General features: G+C 37.9%; 1 protein-coding gene across 9 annotated transcripts in view; it reads left to right on the top strand.

Annotated features, from left to right (window-relative positions):
- The window catches only part of LOC135225753 (zinc finger and BTB domain-containing protein 24-like), a 526,510-nt gene that overhangs the window by 400,252 nt on the left and 103,251 nt on the right, over positions 1 to 23,007 (top strand). The window contains exons 6-7 of one of the 9 annotated variants that reach the window (XM_064265179.1): positions 17,253 to 17,508; positions 20,669 to 20,802. The exons of 4 other annotated variants lie outside the window; for them this stretch is intronic. In XM_064265179.1, coding sequence (XP_064121249.1) covers positions 17,253 to 17,508; positions 20,669 to 20,679 — 267 coding nt within the window. In that variant the 3' untranslated portion in view covers positions 20,680 to 20,802. Of the gene's footprint in view, positions 1 to 5,980; positions 6,276 to 7,306; positions 7,778 to 12,591; positions 13,581 to 17,252; positions 17,509 to 20,668; positions 21,420 to 23,007 lie in introns of those variants that run through there. 4 more of the 9 variants (XM_064265178.1, XM_064265166.1, XM_064265176.1 and 1 more) reach the window with 4 other exon arrangements.

Here is a 23,007-nt window from a genome sequence, read left to right as displayed (position 1 = left end):
AGAGGAACAAGATGACTTCCACGCTGGAGGATCAAGATCGTCGCCACAAGTCGCTGGGGAAGAAGGTCGGTGCCCAGGGCGAACGGAACAACCAGCTCAAAGATGAGGATCGAAAGCTACGAGGAGCGAGGAGAAATTGGTCTTGGACCTGAAGAACCTCCAGGAGAAATACAGATGCCTGGATGAGGACAACTGGACAGTGCAGAAGCAGGTGCCCGTCTTCAGGGGATTGGTAGATCATGTAAATTAAGGAGAAAGTTTGTTTTGAAATAACTTTAGTTCGTTAATTATTGTAGGATATTGAACTAGTAGGGGAATAATTATTATAAAAATTTTTCTAATTGTTTTATTCATATCTGGAAGCCCCAGAAAACTGGCAGGAAACCACAAAATCCTAGGAAAGTGACGGGAATCCGGAAGCCCAGGAAAACCATAGGATTTGTGGGAGCTCCAGGAGCAATGTAAAGAATCAGTGGCATATTCCCGACCTAAAGTTAAGGTGAGGTGTTGAGTGGATAGAAGCATCTCCAAAAGATGCTCTCTCTCTCCAAGGGAGGGTGGGGCAGGCCCGCCTGGGGTCCTGGGAGGGTGGGCTGGGCCGTCAGGGGTCCTGGGAGGGTAGGGCAGACCTGCCAGGGGTCCTGGGAGGGCGGGGCAGGCCCGCCAGGGGTCCTGGGACGGCGGGGCAGGCCCACCAGGGGTCCCGGGATGGGCGGGGCAGGCCCGTCAGGGGTCCCGGGAGGGTAGGGCAGGCTCCACAGGGGAGGTCTGCCAGGGGTCCCGGGAGGCTGTGTCAGGTCTGCCCGGGGTTCTGGGAGGGCGAGGCAGGTCTGCCACGGGTCCCGGGAAGGTGGGACAGGTCCGCCACAGGTCCCAGGAGGGTGGGGCAGGTCCGCCAAGGGTCCTGGGAGGGCGGGGCAGGCCTGCCAGGGATTCCCGGGGGGGCCGGGGCAGGCCCGCCAGGTGTCCCAGGAGGATGGGACAGGCCCATCAGGTGTCCCAGAAGGGCAGGGCAGGCCTGCCAGGGGTCCCAGGAGAGCGGTGCAGGCCCGCCACAGGTCTCGGAAGGGCGGGACAGGCCTGCCATGTGTCCCGGGAGGGCAGGGCAGGCCCACCACGGGTCCTGGGACGGCAGGGCAGGCAAGCAACCGGTCCTGGGAGGGTGGGGCAGGCCCGCCAGGGGTCCCAGGAGGGCGGGACAGGCCTGCCAGGGGTCCCGGGATGGTGGAGAGGCCCACCAAAGGTCTGGTGTCCTGGGAGGGTGGGGCAGGCCTGCCGCAGGTCCCGGGAGGGCAGGGCAGGCCCGCCAAAAGTCCCAGGACAGCGGGCAGGGACGCCAGGGGTCCCAGGAGGGCGGGGAGGTCTGCCTGGGGTCCCTGAACGGCGGGGATGCCCACCAGTGGTCCCGGGATGGTGGAGAGGCCTGCCATGGGTTCTGGGATGGGGCGGCATTCCTGGGACAGTAGGGTAGTCCCCGTCACAGGCCCTGGGACAGCAGGCTGTCATGGGTCCCCGATTGCGGGACAGGCCCACCACGGGTTCTGGGATGTTATTGCAAGTGCAACTGGTCCTGGAGCAGTGGGGAGGCCAGCCACTGGTCCCCGGAACAGCGGGAAGGCCCGCCACGGGTCTCTGGAACGGCGGGGAGGCCTGCTAAGAGTCCCGGGATGGCGTGGAGTCACGCTTGGGGTCCCAGGATGGTGGGTTGGCCCACCAGGGGTCCCAGGTTGGCAGGGAGGCCTGTTCACCCACCAGGTGTCCCGAGATGTCCGGGAGGTGGATTGACCTGCCATGGATCCCAGGACAGCAGGGTCGTAAGCCCACCAGGGGTCCCATGATGGCAGGGAGGCCGGTTGGCCTTCCAGGGGTCCCATGACGGCATGGGGGTAGATTTTTTCGCCAGGGGTCCTGAAATGGCAGGGAGGCGGTTTGACCCACCAGGGGCCCCGTGACCGCGGGGAGGCGGGTTGGCCTGCCAGGGGTCCTGGGCAGAGGCAGACTGCCACTTTAGTGGTCGTGGCAAATGATTTTGAGTGGCCCTTTTTGTGACGTGGTGAGCGTAGCTAACTGAGCAAGCGTAGCGTCTTTCAGGTGGGCTGTGGGTGTCCAGGGGGCGAATCCCCCGGAAGCTCCAGAGTTACAGGTAATTGAAACTAATAGGGAAAACGTTTTTGACAATGAATTTAAAAGCAAAATTGACATCTACAAAGGTACTCGTAGAACATTTTACTAAATATTTCTGCACCAATGATTTACTTCTTTATTCAACCACCTCAACATTTTACACACATCCCCTTCAATGGCTTTGTTTTTTTTTATTGTAACTCATTTAAGGTTGATACTATGATGAGTTGTCCTATACAGGTGTATTGTTTAAAATGATGAAAACATGTAATAATCACATTTTCTGTTAATACGAAAGGATTATAGTTATCAGCTCTTAATTACATAAACTTTCAATTTGAAATAAGTTATTAGCACCATGCTTGTCAAGATTTGAGGTTTACCATAGCATACAAGTACGAAACACAAAACTTTGCCGAGTGTAATGCATGCACGACTGGTTTCGTGGTTTAAAAACAAACAACATTATATTCTCAAAACATTTACAAAATAACAAATCAAAACTAATGATGATTCTCGAAATCCTTAGAACTGCTGGTTTTCATGAATTATATTTTTCTGACCGCTCTAAACATTTGTCTATTTGAAGTGAATTTGTCAAGTAGAATATTTCCAATTTGGTACCGTTCTTAAAGTAAAAACTCATGATATGTAAAACAGAGTCTATATAGATAGTACTTGTATATATAATATTAATATATATATATTATATCATATATATATATATATATATATATATATATATATATATCTATATATTATTCTAAAGATTTCAAAGCTATGAACTGTTCATCAGTAACGGAATTTTGTAGTGATTATTATATCCAAAATCGAACTTATAATTGTAATCTAATAAATTTACATCATCTGATCGAGTTTTTCATTTGATAAATTTGTGATGTAATCACAAGTTCTTTCTTATTTGTATATATGAATATAGATATTTATATATAGACTATATTCAGGTGGTGCTTGACACTTACAATGATTGTTTTACCTTTTTTGTAATATGGGTAATCCATTTTGACTTTGATTTCTGTCGATCTTTCATAATGTATTGACGTAAAGGGCTTTGTTTATGTAGTATCCTTCTCCAAACAAGAGTCTACTTTGGCAGAATATCGGACCAAACCTGTAGCCTTAAGAAAAATATCTTACCACCAGAGGGTTTTCCTTTGAGGAACGAATATTTTTGAACTCAAGTCTAGTATTTCAAGTGATGTGTATTTTCTGCCTCTTTAAATAGCTTTTTTCAAAAGGTCGCTTATTTTTTCATGGCTGATAAAAGTTCATTGTCAGCAACGTATGTCAACTTGAATTCTTAGCCACAATACTAATGATACTGAAAGATTTCTATACTAATGATACTGAAGAACAATACACTATATGTTTTATTGCTATACTGTATGTTAGTGTTTTTTCTAATGATTTTTTTATGTTAATGGATTACCTTTGGACTTTTTTTTTAAATTGCTCACAATCATCCTCTCCACCATAAATGAAAATTCTATTGTGAGACTATCAAAATGAAATTAAAATAAATTGTACAATAAAGCTAGCCTACTCGTAACTACCGGTCTGTATTCGTATCGCGATGAGATAGACCATTATAACATTAGAGACTCGCTGAAGCGTTGTTTGTGGGAAATTTTTCATAGAGTTTCAAAGCTGCTTAACAATACATTAAGCAAAAGCTCTTCAACCTGTTTCGAAAATGACAATCTAATTTGTTTGCTAGACTGTCTTATGGCGAAGGCATGCCGTAGGGGACAGGTCTTATCATGAAGTGGTGGAAAATAGGAAGAATATTTTATGGAGCTCCAATACGAAAACAAAGTGGTGACAAATTGTCTCCTTTTAAATTGCAGATATCGTTATGCAAATACATTAAAGAATGCAAGGATAAGCAATGTATAAATTGCACAGTAAACTGAGATTGATCTCACACTGTATAAGGAAGCAGCGTAGCTCATAATTTCTAAAATTCTTCCGATGTTTTGTCTTTCTTCTGCTTGGGTCAACAGATTGCCTTTACTGCATTGGCAATAGATGACCTGACTTCTAAAAGTACAGATGGATAGCTTCATTTCTGCAATGTATGAGATGCCTTATTTTCTGCTCCCCAGTCATTTAATTCCATCACTTCTGCTCTGCTCAAGGGTTGCTTTACATCGACTGCTATCAGTGCTAGATAGTTTCAGTGCTGCCTTGCCAGTATGTAGTGTAACTCACTTCTTCACTGATATTATATGGTTATGAGAATTGCTGGGTTTCGTACCACTGCCATGGTTGCTGTGTAGAGAGTGCAAATTATGATAGGATGTATTTAGGTGGTGTGTATAGAGTCTGTAAAGTATAATAGTATGTATATTGGGGGTGTGTGTATAGCGCCTGTAAGGTATAACAGTATGTATGTAGGTGGTGTGTATAGAGTCTAAGCTGTGATGATATGTGTAGAGGTGTTTTGCATAGAGTCTGTAAGTTATGTATAAAAATGGTGTGTATAGAGTGTAATTTTTATATATAAATGGTGTATATAGAGTCTAAGTTAAGATAGTATGTATATAGGTGGTATGCATAGATTGTAAGTTGCGAAAATAGTAAAAATGATTAACTTGTGAGTATCGCACTTTCATTAATTTTATTGTACTTTTTGTATATATGAAAGAAATCAGGTTTTTTTTTAGGATTAATACCGTTCTGTGAATGCATCCTCCAGTGACCCTTCTAGAAAATTGACCTTTAGGAAGTATAAGCATGATTCTGTAGATCATTTGCTCTCTCCCACTTCTCAAATCCAGAGCTTTAACCTCCTAAATGTCACCAGTAAGGATTTTTTTTCAAAGGCATTCTAAACTTTCATCCAGTTACTATTTGTTACACAGTTGTGATTCTGAATTGATAATGATTCATGAAAACAATACATACTATCCAAACTCAACATCCTCCAGCGAAACTTAGGATCCTCTGGCCAAAACTTGGTCATTGGTGTCCCTGGAGGCTCTAGTATATTAATTACAATCCTCACCGAGAATTGTAGCTAAAATAAAGTGACTTCTCTCTTGCAAAATTTAGGTTATACATATAATGTATATATAAGTACTGATAATATATTCGAACAAATGTGATTATATACATATATTTTGAGATATTTGTATATGAAATTCCTTTTAAATACATATATTTTGAGATATTTTTATATGAAAGTCCTTTTAAACTTATTTAATTTTATTTATTTATTTTTCCTTTTCTATTGCAATTTATTACGGCGTTAGTGACCTAGGTGTTGTGACACCAGTTTTAATAGGCATAATAATTCAACCAGCCATCCCTGGATGACCCATTCTGTAGCCGTTTTACCCAAATACAACTTGCTTTTATTACCAACGTCTGTAACTTGGATTAGTCACAGTCTCAAATGGCCCTGATCGTATAATTATTAATCCACTTTGTTCAGTTCTGGAGTGTTATTCTAAAGTGTTCACTCCATTCACATATAGAAGACAAAGACTGGAAAGATCCCTTGTGGGAGAACTGGTCTCCATCAAGATCCACCGCACAACTCCCTCAAGCCATTCCACGAAGACCGAGTCATCCAAATGCAACTTAGCAGAAAAACTGGGATATTAAAGAACAGCCATGCAATTTGGTGTATACTGAACGCGAACTTTTTCTTGTGAAAGGATTGGTGCTTTTCAGCAGGTTAACCATCGAAGAAGATTGGACATTTTGCACATTAATTGTGTTCTTGTGACTGTTTTCTTTCCAAGTTGGATCAGTCAAAAACAACACACATTTTGTTCTTTATATTGTTGTTTTATTTTTATATCTAAATAACAATAAACAACTTTTACAGGTTTGGCCGCCAGTGACCGGTTATAATCGATTAACAGCAGAAGAAGGTCAGGAAGTTGTTGAGAACTTTTCTTCATTCGAGAACTTTCCTTCAGTCACAAAGCTCCCCAAAACTCATCACTGTCCATATTGCAGCTACAGCAGTATCCAGAAAGCCAATCTCACCACCCACCTTCGTATTCATACCGGTGAAAAGCCTTTTTTATGCCCAAAGTGCTCTTACCAGACAGCAGTCAAGACCAATTTAAGGCGCCACATCCTCAGGAGACATCCGCAATAATACAGAAAAGTTTTAGGTCAGGTTTGTTTTCTTTTCTCTTAATTCTCGGATTATCTAGCAATGAACGACTTGATTGTAAAATATGCTCAAGTTTCCCGGTTGTTTTTCACGTGAATGCAGTTTACGCAACTGTAATACCTTGGAATATGTACTTTAGTTGATGTCTGACGCGAAGAATACATTACAGCGAAAAAATAAGTCAAACAAATTGAATAATGCGTTCTTTATTTCTGCATTAAGATTATGCATTGTATGGTACGAAAAATCTTTTGTGAAACCTTGATATTGAATAATACATTTTCCAGAAAAAGCCCCGTCTAGATTCAGTATTTTGGTTCTTCCGGGATAATAAGAGTATCGTTATCATCATAGCTAATGACAAGAGTGGCTGCTTTCGGTGAAAATTTGTCACAACTTGTTGCAGGCAGATTTGGCATTGCATGCAAAGTGATAAGCAGATACAATAATGGAAAATGCCAACTGTCAAAGGGATATGCAGTTATCTTGTATTGCAATTGTTTAAAAGGTACTCCAAAACAATTTTTACTCTTATGCACTGAAAATAAGTTTATTAGTTATTTTGATATGCCTTAGATTGTACTGTGCGATGTATTTTGCACACCAAGGGCTAGGATCGTAAAGGGTTATGGAGAACTCCACTGGTATGACATTGAAAACATTCCCGTAACTGAGGAGCTGATCACACGAACTTAGTCACCCATAGTGTTCCAGATACTTGGTGTCTTAGTGAGACCTTTATTATGAGATGTCATTTTTTTTCTCCGGAAATTCTATGGTTTTGTAGATGCTAGACCATGTTTGTTTGCTGGCCTACCTCCGTAGGTATGCAAAAACGTTGTAGCACTTCAAAGAGTATTTTGTATAAAATTTATTGTTGCCATTTCGTGCTAGTCATAACAAGATTGTACAGAGCCAAGATCTAAACATGGTATGTCATGAAGAGTGTGTATTTTGTTTATTGCATTTTATAAACTTGTTTGTGGAACAGCTACATTACATCTTTTACAACAACGCAATTCCCTACAGGTATGGCCAGGTAACTCCAATTACTTGGCTGCCGAAGGACGAGTCCAGGATACTGGAAGAAGTTACTCCGCCAACAAGAAACTCCCCAGAGTTCATTGTTGTCCGTTCTGCAGCTACAGATCAGTGAATAAATCTCACTTCGATGAACATTACCGAACTCACACCGGGGAAAAACCTTTCGTTTGTCCTCATTGCTCATACCAAACTGGAGTGAAAGCTAATCTAAGGCGCCACATTATTCTCAAACACTGACAGCGGAAAGCACAAAACAGACTATCGTGATATGGGAACCGGTTTGTGTCATTCTGAAGATTTCAACTTCAGCATATCTTGGAATTAGCATTCAACAATATTTGGTGCTACAAAATATTTTGTTTATTACTCAGTTATTTGCTTTATATTCGTTGATAAATTTGAAGTTTTGAATATATGTCGGAATTATGTGGTTATTTTACCGAGGATAAAATTTGCAATTGTTCAAAATTATGCTTAGATTTTTTAACTGTTCTTAAGACAAAAATGGAGACTTCTGGAAATATTTTGTGATTCACATCGCAAAGTAAAGTTAATCAAATGTCTGCTGTTGTTTGAATGGCCTTTATTATGTTTTTGATAATGTAATTTTCCTCACACTGAATTCAGGTCGTAATAATTTTCTTGACCTCCAAGCCATGATGTTAAGTATGACCTGATTGTTTTGCCTGAAACACTCTTTTATGTTAAAGCAATAATTCTGTAGCTAGTTTCGTTGATCCTACATTTTTTTACACTGTACTTAATTGCTGTTTACAGTAGAGGGGGCCATACTATTAATCATCATACTATTACTTAATATATACGTATGTATATAATGCATGCGTATTTAGATTTATTCATAATTTTATTAATAGTGAGAATATTTACTACATCTGGCATGCCTGATTTGCTACGGAACTTTCCAGATGCCTCGTTGTCCCGAGTTGATGATTATATATTTTACCAAGAATTTACGAGAGAATTTTGAATCAAGCTCTCTGACTTAAGGTTTTGGCATCTTTGGAGTTACTATTTCTTGGTCTATTGCATTTCTTACCAGTTGACCTCAAAAATGGACATAGGAGGGAATCGGTACTATCCCAGTACCAGTATTGATCGAGTGCTGTGGTAATTAGGAAGCAGTTGGTTTGATGTTCTGGTCTGAGTAGTGATGGTCGTTCATGCTGCAAAATATTAAATAAATCAGTATTAGAAACAGTCCTCTAAAGGTACCTTGATTTTGTATGTGATGTTCTCGTAGATGTTTCAGGTCTTATCTATGACATCTGGCAATAAGAATATGACACCATTCGTTCAAATTTAATTAACTGATTTCCAAACAGAAAGTTGGATGGCTCAGAGGGTTTGCTGGCTATCTCCTGGACTCTTCATGTTGTCTGTTTTTTAATGTGTACAATTGTAGGCCGACATGTGAATTTATTAATTAGCCAATTGATTAGCCAATTCATTATAGTATACGTTAAACTCAAAGTTTACCTTTTTGCTAAACGCTGAACGTAACAAAATGGGAACCAATTAATTCTAAGCGAGCAACAGTTACTTGTCCATACAGTTTCTTGTTTATGCAAAAATAATGATATTAATGTCAATTGCTTTAGATCTCTTATTCTACCATTATAGACAGTATTTTCTTTTATGGATTTCATCATCGTTATAGAACTCATTCTTCTTGAAAAATTTGCCTATAGAATTAGCTTGCTTTTCCCTGTTTAACTCCGTTTACGATTTTTAAACTGTTATTAGGATATTTTCCGTTTCGTCGTCTCCTGATGAGGTTTGTTCCATAGGGAATTTGCAGTGTATATGTAAATGCCTAAACATCTTGAATTGGTGATGACATTAATGCAAAACGTTCATGTCATAATTGTGCTGAGGTGTCGTAGTGTTTCTCTGCTAAATATTAAATGTCTCTTTTTCTCTTTTTTTTTTCGTTTCTTTAAGCCTGCGGCACTGTTGATAAGTTTAGAGTCCTCGTATAAAGCTAATTACCCTTTTCGTGTACTCTTTGTTCCTTTTTTTATTTTTAGTTATGTACTATATTCTAATCTTTGGGAGCTTAGAGGTCAACTTGATGGTTGATTGTATAAGGATGTGAGTAAATTATGGAAAATAGTGAAAATCATTATTGGAAAATTTAAATGATACAGCTAGGAAATTTTACCATCTTTGTAACCTTAAATGCAGCTTGACGAAGTGTTATTGAAATTGTTGTTTCCCCTCTTGGGTTACTGTACATTTCAAGTGCAGTCCAGACATAATTATTGAAATGGGAAATTCGTCGCTGTAAACTTTTTGCAATAACTGGATGTACGTCAAAGGTGGAAGAGCCTTATGTAAAGTTCTCCAAAATCTATGTCACGGATGACTAATAAAATTCTTTCTACGCAAGTAAATATGAAAAAGAATTCTAATTTTCGTGTGGAAGCGCCTACTGTACAGCTTAACGAGAGTATTGAGTGATTCGCACGAGTATTACCTTAGGTAAATTCTATAATCACAAAAGACTTCCCTTGTAAGTCAAAGGTTCGAGGTTATTCATAGCGATTACTTATGGAAACTGAAAAACAAAGTTTCATAGGCCGTGGCCATGGGATAGCAGGGCTTTTTTAAGATACATCTGTTTGTCAATTAATCTCAGCCTATATTTATCCATATAAACGGATCATTTCTATGCAACTCTGAAATCAAATAAAATTTTCGTAAGCAGTTTAAACATTATGAAGGTGTAGGTGTCAAGTATATGATTTCAAGTTAGTTCTACCAGACAAATGAGAGATTCACTGTGATTACGGTTGAAAATGAAGACAAGAATAGAAGCGGGTACAATACCTTATAATGACTAATCTCAATGGGTTTCATAAACCGCGTAACATGAAAATTTGAAATATATTTCCTCAAGGGTACTAATGTCATCTGCAGCAAGATCTCCAGGCTCCTTCAAGGGCTAATGAGGATTCTCTTTGCGTGCTATATAGTGTACATAGGATGAGTCAAAGTCAAAATTGGAGAGAAGTTGCACCCACAGCTACTATGAGATTCAGGGTCTCTGTAACACGGTTTTTTGGACTTTGCTCCTTGTCAAAGCATCGGATGTAGCTGAAAGTTGACATATGTATATTTTACAACGACACACAAATTTTGTCAGCATTATCAATAACCTAAACCCGATAGTTTTAATTTTTATAGAGTAAAAATGCTCTAGCCGACGCCATGGCCAATGATTACGAGCCAAGAGTCGAAAAACATTCATTACGTAAGCAAGGTAAACAAACACCTTTTGATTAAATGTTGCCCCGCCCATCCACCAGACAGAAATGCCATCGGCTCTGAAACCCAAAGACTTTATGAATGGCGGAACGATACATAGATGTGGGTGGGGTATCAGTGCTAGCGTAGTAATACTACTGTAGCAGTAGTGCCGCAACAGTATAGCAGTAATATACACGAATTAAACGTGTAGACCAACTGCTGGGATCCTTGAGGATCATTTAGCACTTCTTACAACTACTCGAGAAATGAGTTTTTATAGCCAGAATTTAAATTTTCTAATCCAACAATGCCCATGGTAGCCTTCAGTGTTATCCTGAATTATAACGAGGCGAAAGTGGGTGGAGCCTCATGAAGTCACCATTCTGACAATAATTATTGGTGAAGGTTTAAAGCCAATATACGGTACCGGCTATTTTTTTTCAGTAAATAGGTAGATAGCCAATAAATAAAAATTGCTTGACATTGGATATAGCAGTTATCAAATAAAGCTTGTCTACTATGTTTTTGTTAATTACCAACTATACCCTACATCTTGTCAATCTGACTGTGACCTATAAAGTAGACTGTAATTTCTTTGGAAACTTATTTTGGGAGTTAGACTAATAATCGAAGTGTTTTTGTATTTATTAACATATTTTGTTGGTTTGTTCATTATGACAATTATCAGTGTGGAGGTTCCAGAGTTCATAAAGGTGTACTGCTTTTCTTGTATTTAAATTTGTATGTCATTGTTGCCAGAGGTTTAGCCTTCATTACGTGTAGCCAATCATCCATCGAGAAAGAGGGAAGAAATGATGTCATAAGTTAGGTAACAAGTGCGTTCGAAACCTTTTCTCTGAGTAAGTTGGCCCTTCAAAAAAGGTCACTTTTACATTATAAGTACCAAATTTATTCAACCTACGTAGTGCAGAATACACTCAAAATTTATGTGTTGATATAATATGTATTCTGAATAAGCGTTATATTTATGAAATGCATAGATAAAAAGTTATTGCGAAAATACCGTGTTACAGAGGCCCTGAATCTCATAGTAAGTTATCAAGAACCTTTTGTATGTAAGCACATGTATAACGGATTCACGAAAATATGGAACGTGATGAATATATAAATAGAGACAAAATCCACGAAGGGAAGTGATACAATGGAGTACCGCTGCGAGGCCTTTCGACTGCTTAGTAAAGGACGAGAAGACGAAAGGCCTCGCAGCAGTACTCCATTTTTCACTATCTTAGATTTTGTCTCTATTCATGTAAGCGCATACATACGTAGATTTTTCTCACAATACGGGGTTGGCGTCAGTGTCGTAGAGCCTTCGGCCTTTTGGCTATTCCTAGGTGATGAGATTCTCCAGACCTTGAGTATCTCGGATTTCCTTTGTCTCGGCTGTCACATCTGAGACAACTAGCTCTAACACAAGTCACTAATATATATATATATATATATATATATATATATATCTATATATATCATTATATATAATATATATTATATTATAATATATATAATTTTTCAAGATTTGTGTTGTAAACTTGGATGATATTCCGGGCATGCATGTATACGGAGTTCTTTCTTAAGAGAATGAAAATATTGTTCTCATGTTTTGAAGTTTCTTTTGCTCGTAAAATTACCTTTCTACTCCTTCGATATCTATCTGTTGTGTTACTGCACTTTTCTACATTTTTATTTAAGCTTGGCATCATTTATTATTTGTTTTGATATTTAATGTTCATTAACAATAAAGATTTGAAACTGGAAACAGATAATTCTCTTATTTATGTACTACTCCTAACAGTTTGTTTTAACTATTTATTAATCCGTGGTTCTCTAATTAGGGTTTATGCTAATGTTCTTGGAATACTATTGTGAATAGTATAGTTCAAAAGACAAATGTTTGTGCATTGTTCTTAAAAAACAGGCTGCAATGCAAAATTGTGTCAAAATGTCCGCCAAAATTTACATGCCACCGCCATTTCCAACAGGTTTGGCAAGGTAATACAAGTCACATAGGAGGGGAAGGACGGGACCTGGACCCCGGTGAGGGATTTCTTCTCGACAAAAAGATGCCCAAAGTTCATCGGTGTCCTCACTGTAACTATCGTAGCTTCAACAGATCGCATTTCACCGAGCATTACCGAATCCACACTGGAGAAAAACCGTTTACTTGTCCGCAGTGTTCTTACCAAACTGGTGTGAGAGGGAATTTTAAGCGGCATTTGCGCGTGAAGCATCAGCTGGAATTGCAAAGTGATTCGTCCGTTGTGAGAATGTCACTCACATAAGATTTTCCATAGTGAAGGTACGATGTATGTTGTTAGTAAATTGGGTCCTGTAGAATATTGTGTAGTAATGTGCACAATAGTTTTTATTTATTCCACTAAAAATCTAATTTGCCAAAGTTTGTAGAGAAGTGTTGGGTCTTGCCATACTTCGCACTTTACTCGAATTAGAATTCATTGCTTGTTGCCTCCTCTGCCACCGCCCATTTTATCCATCATTCATGCCAGTCAGTACAGTAAATTTGAGAATTGATAACATTAATCAACAGAAATGTCATCGGGAAATGTGGCCTAATCTCACCATAATGTAAGAGACAGTGCATTCTGGCACATGTATTTTTGTGTGATGTAACATTCACAGCACTTAACAACATTAGAATTATTTTGTTAATATTATTTCATAGCTGCTGCTTGATAACCAGAGTCAACTTATGATATTCCTTTCACGGGGCAACTTGCACGTCCTTTCTGCTGTTGAAAGGAGAGAGAAGTACACACCAAAGTCAGCTTGAATGATTATTATGTTATATTTTCAAATGCGGAAGGTAATATGGTTCTTGCAGCAGAAGTCTTTGTAGTTTCACCCATGAACCCTGACTATTGGAAAGTATTTTTGTACAAAAATGTTTTTTTAACATTCAGAATTTTATTTTAGTAGACAGTTTCCCAAACATACCAGAGCCTCTTTCATTATAAATATTGTGTTTTAAGTTGGAGTTCGAAGAAAGTGTAGCACCAAAATGATTTTATTTTTATTTCGTAATTTTGTCAATAAATTCTTAAACTTCAGTGTTATTTAGTTACCCACAATAAATTTCTGGTGATATATTGCAAAGTAGTGACAGTTTTCTCATTTCAGGATTTGAAATATTCATGGTTTTCCGTGTGTGCTAGATTTCATGCTGTTGTCATATCGAGTCACTATATTGACGAAAGACGTGACCGCTTCTCGTAAATAAAGCTAAAATCGGTAGTCCTGCAAAACTTCCTGTTCATATCGGGTTGGAAAAGTTCATGATGAAACGAGGTATTTTTCGAGTTTTTTATTACTAACCAGCCATTGAGTATGATAATTGACATTTTTTTATTTTAAGGGCTAATTATCGCAAGAATATGAGCCAGACAATGTGGCATAAGCGGGGTGGATGGATTTAATGAATTTTTCTCCTTTCACATACTTTAATGTGTATATATTGAGTTCTTTTATCATGGAAAACTTGACCGTGCCACTTACATATACTTTAAGACCAAACAATCCATCATCATTTCAGTGACAAAGGACATTGAATTTAAGTGTCTTGGGGGAGGATAAGGCTGTTCAAACTGTTTTCCCTTTAAATGTGAAATGTGACTCTTGCCACGCAGCCGCAGCTCTATTTTCGGAGACCAAGATTCATTCTCCGAAGGAAGCCGGACAATAAGGTTCGGGGTCAGGTGAACTGAAGGTGAAATCAGATTTTAATGTCATGTGAGAACAAGAAAAAGATTATGGATTCTTGAAGAAAGCAACTTGTAAAACTGAATAATGGGAACCCTTCTCAATGGCAGAAATAACAGTTACTTGGAAAATCACAGGTTGGTTTATTTCTTATTTATTTTTTTTAAATGGAGCAGTGGAGGAGAAAATGACTCATTTTACCCAAGCGGTGCAAAACTCCTATTATTTCTGGATTTATTGCAGATAACAAATCAACCCATCAATGAAGACACAAGTGAACTGGTGTCGCAACAGAATACTTTTTATTCCACAAGTATTTCAAAAGACGCTTATCTTCCCTGGTAACCTATATTTCCTATGAAAATGGCGACAATTTATAGTTGTCGAGTCTGTTCAGATACCATCATAGATGAACCGTATATTAGGCAGCAAGGTCGCTTGAATGGTTGTTTGTAATAGAGACTGTCTGTTATACTGTATAATGATGGCTACAGTGTCACCGGTGTTAGTGACCATTTTCAAAGGTGGCTGCAGTCATAGGAGACGATAAGGAAAGCCGCATTTTGTGTACTACTATGAGATTCATGGCCTCTGTAACACGGTTTTTTCGCAATAACTTTTTATCTGTGCATTTCATAAATATAATGCTTATTCGGAATGCACATTATATCTACACATAAATTTTGACTGTATTCTGCATTACGTAGGTTGAATAAATTTGGTACTTATAATGTAAAAGTGACTTTTTTTGAAGACGGGCCAGCTTACTCAGAGAAAAGGTTTCGAACGCACTCGCTACGTAACTTATGACAGCTTTTCTTCCCTCTTTCTCGATGGATGATTGGCTATACGTAACGAAGGCTATACCTTTGGCACCAATGACTTACAAATTTAAATACAAGCAAAGCAGTACACCTTTATGAACTCTGAAACCTCTCCACTGATAATTGTCATAATGAACAAACCAACAAAATATGTTAATAAATACAAAAACACTTCGATTATTAGTCTAACTCCCAAAATAAGTTTCCTAAGAAATTAGTCTACTTTATAGGTCACAATCAGATTGACAAGATGTAGGGAATAGTTGGTGATTTTCAAAAGCATAGTAGACAAGCTTGATTTAATAACTGCTCTATCCAATGTCAAGTAATTTTTATTTATTGGTTATCTACCTATTTACTGAAAAAATAAAATAGCCGGTAACGTATTTTGTCTTTAAACCTTCACCAATAATTATCGTCAGAATGATGACTTCATGAGGCTCCACCCACTTTGGCCTCGTTATAATTCAGGATAACACTGAAGACTATCATGGGCATTGTTGGATTAGAAAATTTAACTTCTGGCTATAAAAACTCATTTCTCAAGTAGTTGTAAGAAGTGCTAAATGATCCTCAAGGATCCCAGCAGTTGGTCTAAACGTTTAATTCGTGTATATTACTGCTATACTGTTGCGGCACTACTGCTACAGTAGTATTACTACGCTAGCTCAGATACCTCACCCACATCTATGTATCGTTCCGCCATTCATAAAGTCTTTGGGTTTCAGAGCCGATGGAACAAGGTGAATGAGTTTCTGTCAGGTGGATGGGCGGGGCAACATTTCGTCAAAAGGTGTTTACCTTGCTTATGTAATGAATGTTTTTCGACTCTTGGCTCAATCAACTTTCAGCTACATCCGATGCTTTGATAAGGAGCAAAGTAAAAAAAACCGTGTTACAGAGGCCCTGAATCTCATACCAGTTGATTGAAAGATCGATTAAAGGAATTTCGGTCAAGCTGTGACTTGGAAATTTACGATAATTGATTACCATCTTTTCTCAGGAGGAAATAGACTCTCTTGTTCGTAGTGCTCAAAATGAAATGGCTGTTTCCCAAATTGTTAATTATGATTTGGACATTAATCAGAAGAATTCCTTTTGTTTCAAAAGCAAGCTTAAAAGTATCACTTCAGTACTCATGCTAGCAGAATTATGTAGTTGCCCACATCACGTTCTACAGTGTCACCCGTTCGTTCTACGGTGAGGTGCCGGGATGTTACTATGCATGACCGGTGGTCTTTCATTCCAATTTTTGAAGAAATGGTGAACAGTTTCATTGTGAATGTTGTGGATGTTTGATGCTCATAAGTTTAAGAGGTCTGTACAATTGGTATCTCGAAGTGTAATGCGTTTTACCAACTGATGTTTATTTATGGATATATTGTTTGTGGATTTGTTTTCATTTGCTTATTATTTTTTATCGTTATTTTAATTTTTCCTTATTTTTTCCCACTTGTGGGTTTTGTACTAAGTGGAAGCTTCCAGAGCAAGTTGGTTTGTGTCTGTACAATGGACACCGATGGACATAGCAATAGATTTGTGTCATTCCAGCTCTCAGGTGGAGATGAAAAAATAAGTAGGATTCTAATATTTATACCCAGAGTTCTTTCTCTTTAAAATTTTTTTCACTTTTTAAGATTACTTTTTTTCTATTTTTTATTGTTAATATTGTTTTATCATTATAATTTTGTTTGCATAACATGCTGTTCATTTCTCGTTGGCCAGTCAGTGCATTTCTATCATGAAAAGCATTATCTAATTTTCTTTTTAATGGCAACTTAAACGTACATAACTGCAACAACTAGTGCAGTTGTGATAGATGGTAAATGAAAATGATGTCTTCCGTTGCTGCAGTTTCATCTGCCATTGGCAGTCCTATTTTAAACAACTTATTTGGCGAACAGAAATGGCTACAACATTCATACCTTAAAAAAAATGTGATCCTGTGTTTTGACTGTTGACGAAGGTAAGAATATTAAGAAAGGTCTGTCGAGGCGCCTTCCTGTTTTGTAACGTGTTGTATATGAGATGGAAAATTAAATGTAAGGCAAACATTCTTAATATGATTACACATCTAAAAGACACTTTACATTCCTTCGCAGGTATGGTCGGGAAGTGTCAGTCAAATGGCTCCCCAGGTAGACGCTGTTTACTCCAACAAGGTACTACCTAGCAAGTTGTCCAAGGAACCCAAAAAGCATCAGTGTCCGTGTTGTACATACAGTACCAACAACCAGTGTCATCTCATGGAACATTATCGGACTCACACGGGGGAAAAGCCCTTTTTGTGCCCACACTGCGCATACAAGACCGGAAACAAGTGCAATTTAAAAAGACATATCATACTTGTACATACTAGTAAGAATTTTCAGTGTCCTCAATGTCCGTTTCGAGGTGGAAATGGGAAAGAGCTGGCGAAACACTTACAGACTCACTGATGAGAGTTCTGTCCACAGTCATTATCATTGGTGTTCGCTCTCTCCTTTCGGCGAAGGACTGTGAAAAGATTGATCGCTCATTGATAATGTGAAGTGCTTCAAGTCAGTCATGAAAAAGATCTCGTAGTTTCCTTGCAAGTACCACATAATTTATTCAGTTCTGTTGTATGTTACATTCACTCACCTCACCGAAAAGTTTATACGTATAGTATATCTTTCGAAACATACCATCAGAAAGACATATTCAGAACTAAGCATCCTCGCTCTGGGCTGTTTTAAAAATTGTCAGTTCTTACTAAGAAACTCATTTTAAGTTATTGGTCTCGTCGTACAGTCAAAATTTCCCATTATAGACGCAATTAATGAGATAAGTCATTGATTAAGGAAGTACCCTAGTGTTGTGTCAATTCATCTTTGTCAAAAAAAGTTATTTGATATATAGATAATGTTAGCACCAAATAATTGTTTTGAAAATTACATTACAGTAAAACGCAACTTTTACCTATGGGTGTGTTAATAAAGAACACACACACACGCACACTGAATGTTGATTATTTGTACTTTAAGGATACATGTTAGACTCGAATATATTAGGGCACGCATGCCGAATCAAAAGATTCAAGTTATCACTGATGTCACCCAGGCACAAATACAAGCAAACAAGCTTAGATTTTAGAAGAATTTTCTGTATGGTCTCTCAAAATCTCACTGGAATTTTCAAATACATTTAAGTGGCAGCACAATCTACCAAATATTTATTTGATAAAAAAATGTAACTTCTCTCCAGAACCAAATGTGTGTAATAACCACAGAAATCATTGACAAGGAATTTTGATACTGAACGATTGACCCGGAGTCCCTCCAAATTAGGAACAGTTAAAGTCACAGTGTAAGTGACGCAGACGCTATGGATGCTCTGTGTGTCAAAAGGAATTTGAAGTTATTTCATAGTAACTAAAGAACAACCTTTGATCTCTGCAGTCAACGAATGTCAGAGGGAGGGTGGTACCGTACCTCTGGTTTCATTATAGGGAGGTGATAAATACATATAGAAATCCTCAGGTATGATAAGGCTCCCTACAAAGATAAAAGTATAAAAAAAAGTCATGAGAATTTCTAAATCGTTTGAGAGAGAGAGAGAGAGAGAGAGAGAGAGAGAGAGAGAGAGAGAGAGAGAGAGAACTGTGGATGGAAACAAACTGGCTATCAGTTTTAGTTAGACGGCAAATGGAGACTTCACCGGATCATTTCTGATTAAATGTTTTTGTGAAAAAACGTTTTTAATTTTGGATTGTAGAGAAGATTTGCTCACTTATTTAGCAAATTTCAGCATGCGCATTCGAAATTTTCTAAGTTTTTTCACTTTTATCTAGATTCTTGTCATATTTATTTAACTGCATGGGCAAAGTATATTATATCTCACTTAACATAGTGGCTGAGTAGTTCACAAAGGTAATTCTATGTATGTAAGTCAGTCATTCATTTTGCAGTGAAACCAAAGTTATCTTTTTGGTTATTTGGCATATTGTAAATTACCTCCAAAGTTGTCATTTTTATTTTATTTCACCCTGCCACCTATAGCATCCCTTTGATTGCCAAAATACATATTATTGTCTGACCATCAGCAATTTTACAATCGTACGCAATGCTCTAATTAATGTAATGGGTATTATTATTTCAACACACGCTCGGCCGAAACAAACTGAAATAAGTATGTATGACATACATACCCAGGAGCCAAGGAGTAAAGTAAATAGAGAAACTGCAGTGGAAGTTGAAGCTAGTGTTGTGGCAAATAGTAGGTTGTGATTTTGGAGTGTGGAGCGCTGGGGGTGAGCATTGGAGTTGGTGACTAAAGAAGGATGCTGAAAGTAGTGGCGTGCTTGTTAGATATTGATAGCTTTCAACTTCTTGTGACTGTCTCTAGGAGCTGATGGATACAAGTAGATTGCTCTAAGTGGCCTCGATTTCCATGTATTGCTGCCATTTTAAGATGTGCTCTTCGTCTTGCAGGGACACTTGCAAAAAGAGAAGGGTGATATTCTAGTAAATTGCTCGTTCAATCATCAGCATCTGTAGTTGATCGGCCGCTACCATCGGTATATACTTATTTCTCGTAAATCTTTACCTCTGCGCAACGAGATTTTATGGACATGTATGCTTCCACTGTGAAACTTAAACGTATATCAGAGGAAGGAAATACTAAATACGTTTTAACTGATTTCAATCAAAACGTTCCTAGCAATGTCTGTGTCACTTATCTAATGCGGTCGTGGATTATGAGGAGGTAAGTTGAATATGGCTTACCATTTATAACTAGATGTGCCCTCATGTAGAAAAGCTTATTGCTGCATTTACAGAATTATCATTGTAGCATCAAAAAATACAAATAGTGAGTTCACCTTTACCAATTTAATCTAGAAACTGAATAAATATAACATTGTGTTGCTAACTTGGCAGCACAACTTCGCTGATCATATTTTAAGCAAGTCATCATAACAATAACAACCACCTTTCGCGTATTAAAAGTAACAAAAGTGGTCATTACGATAAATTCCAAGAAGTTGCAAAGAGAGCACGATGAGTTACGTATTACCAGAGGCGCTATCAAAATAGAATAGAAGTCTGAGCCCTACAGCAAGAAGCGGGATTCAAAAGGAAATGAAGACCAATTATCACTTTCAGTTAACTTACGACTGTCATGACATCCCCATCACTTTCACTTATAAGAAAAAATGGAAAGTTCAGTCTTTCGGTTATTTCAGATCTTAGAATTCGATACAATTTAGTAACTATAGTTCATATAGTTTCTATGACTTCTCAATGAAGTTGGGATAATCAAACTTACAGTTACAAAACAAGTTACCTAGGAGGAAGAGAGAGATGAGTTGGCTTATTACTCAAATAGATTTACACAGTTCGATACACACAGTTCATGCTCGTTAATGGAATGTATTTTTCACGACAGATGTCGAGGCAATTTTTTGGTTTGCACTTCTACTGATTTTTATTGTTAGACTTAGTATATTAACATCCTTATGCATTGTTTATATACTGATGAACCTCAACATTCCTTGCAGGTGTGGTTTGAGAGGTCAATGGCGAACAAAGATGGCAACGGACTCCTTGATAAGTATTATGGTCAAAACAGAAAGGCCCCCCGAACCTATCACTGCAGTCAGTGCTCTTACGTCACTAACCAGAAATCCCACTTCTCTTCGCACTTCCGCGTCCATACGGGCGAAAAGCCATTCTCGTGTTTGCAGTGCAACTATCAGACAGCAGACAGGTCCAATCTGAAGAGACACGTTCTACGTAATCACACGGGTGACATTCAACGAAAGTGTCCCCACTGTCCATTTCAAACTACCAGTGGCGTCAGTCTGAAGAGACACATAACACTTTCTCACATGTACTGAATTCATTGCGTTTCTCCTGCTTCCTTGGCATTTCGAAATAAGTAGATTTAAAGAAATTCACTGGGGGGAAGTATTTGTTTTCAGTGAATGTAGATAGTTCATAAGTGAGACATTTTATATTTTGTCAGTTTTCATGTCATTTAAAATGAGTGAATTCAAAGCAATTCATTGCTTGGAAGCAACTGTCTAGTCTACCAAAAAGTACGAAAAATCATACATGAGAGGGTATCGTCACATGAAGTCATAGTTAAACTGGATTCAGTTTTATGGAACTTTAAATCACCTTGTGTACTTGAGTTTAGGTAGATATACAAGAAAAAGGAAAATATCAAGAAATCGTATTGGTAGCATTGAAAGAAAAACTGAAAACGTGATTCCATTTGGAACTAAGTAGTTGACGAAAACGTTTGTAAAAAGCACGTTATTGAAACTAATAAAAGTTAAAATGATGTTTGTATTTGATTTAAAATGGAGCCTATAGAGGTATGTACTGTATAATTTGCTATAATTTTGTATTGCTGTAAAGGCTTGTGTTATCAGGAAAAACTCCATGGAAGATGCCCAGTGAAGATGGTGTGATGCCAGTGAAGGTTATAGCTGAGAGCTTCATCAAATTTCTTCGCTTGACCCGTCAGATGTTCAGAATTATTAGTTATTTTTACCAATGTTCAGTGAATTATTGAGTGGACGAATGGCACAAATTTTGCTTATCCATATTGCTGTTGTACAAGAGTTGAGCCTGATATATCAATGATGATGCCACTCCAGAATTATCTCTTTAGCTGGCAGTTAATATACTTCATCCTTGACATATTTTACTTTATATAACATTTATATATATATATATATATAAATATATCTATATATATATATATATATATTATATATATATATATATATATATATATATATATATATATATATCTATATATATATATATATATATATGTGGGTGTGTGTGTTTGTATTAGGCAGTCCCCAGGTTACGATGGAGGATCCGTTCCTGGCAGGGGACTGTAAGCCGGAAATTGCCTAAATCGAAATCATCATAATAAAAATGCGAATAAATAGCACTTGCAGTGCCGTAAGCTGCCGTAAGTCCAGGTCACAGCGCCATAAAGCAGGTAATGGCTGACTGAAAATTTGTGGTTAACAGTGCCATGAGGCAAGCGCAGTATGTCCAGAACGACATAACCCAAACCTGACTTAACCCTGGGGACTGCCTGTATATATATATTTATTTACGATCGGGAGTTCATGAAATGTCGTTCAATTTTCATACATTTATTTAAGAGCCAACGTTTCACGTTGCTTGATACATTTTCTGGGCTGAAAGAACAGTTAAAACAATAAATATTTGTATATATAATGTGAAAGGTATACACAAAAATGATTTGTCACCTTATTTATACTTAAAACAGAACAGAAAGCAAAAATGAGCAAATATGGAGAAAGACAAGTAATAGCAAAGGGGCCCAGAACATCAACCCACATTGGTAGCGAAGGCTAAATTAGCGTCAAGAATAACAAATGAAAAGGGCACACAGGGTTAAAAGACAAAAACATTAAGCAATAAACAGCTGTGTTGATGATTTAAAAGACAAAAACATTAAGCAATAAACAGCTGTGTTGATGATTTAAAAGACAAAAACATTAAGCAATAAACAGCTGTGTTGATGATTTCAAAGACAAAAACATTAAGCAATAAACAGCTGTGTTCACGATTAAAAAAACATTAATAAACAGCTGTGCTGACAATTTAAAAGACAAAAACAAAGTAATAAACATCTGTGTTGACGATTAAAAAGACAAAACAATCGAGCAATAAACCACTGTGTTGACGATGATTGGTTGTTGAGTGTTGGGATGGACTGTTTGATCATTATGGATTCCAAAGTATTTAATTCCTCGTCACTTTGTACGTTTCCCACATTACTAATCATTATTTTTGTTTTTGACCTCCATGTGTCATTTTCGTTCATGTTATTCTTGATGCAGGT

The sequence above is a fragment of the Macrobrachium nipponense genome, chromosome 13 (assembly GCF_015104395.2).
Source record: "Macrobrachium nipponense isolate FS-2020 chromosome 13, ASM1510439v2, whole genome shotgun sequence".
Classification (NCBI taxonomy): Eukaryota; Metazoa; Arthropoda; class Malacostraca; order Decapoda; family Palaemonidae; genus Macrobrachium; species Macrobrachium nipponense.
This window is presented reverse-complemented; position numbering and strand designations above follow the sequence as displayed.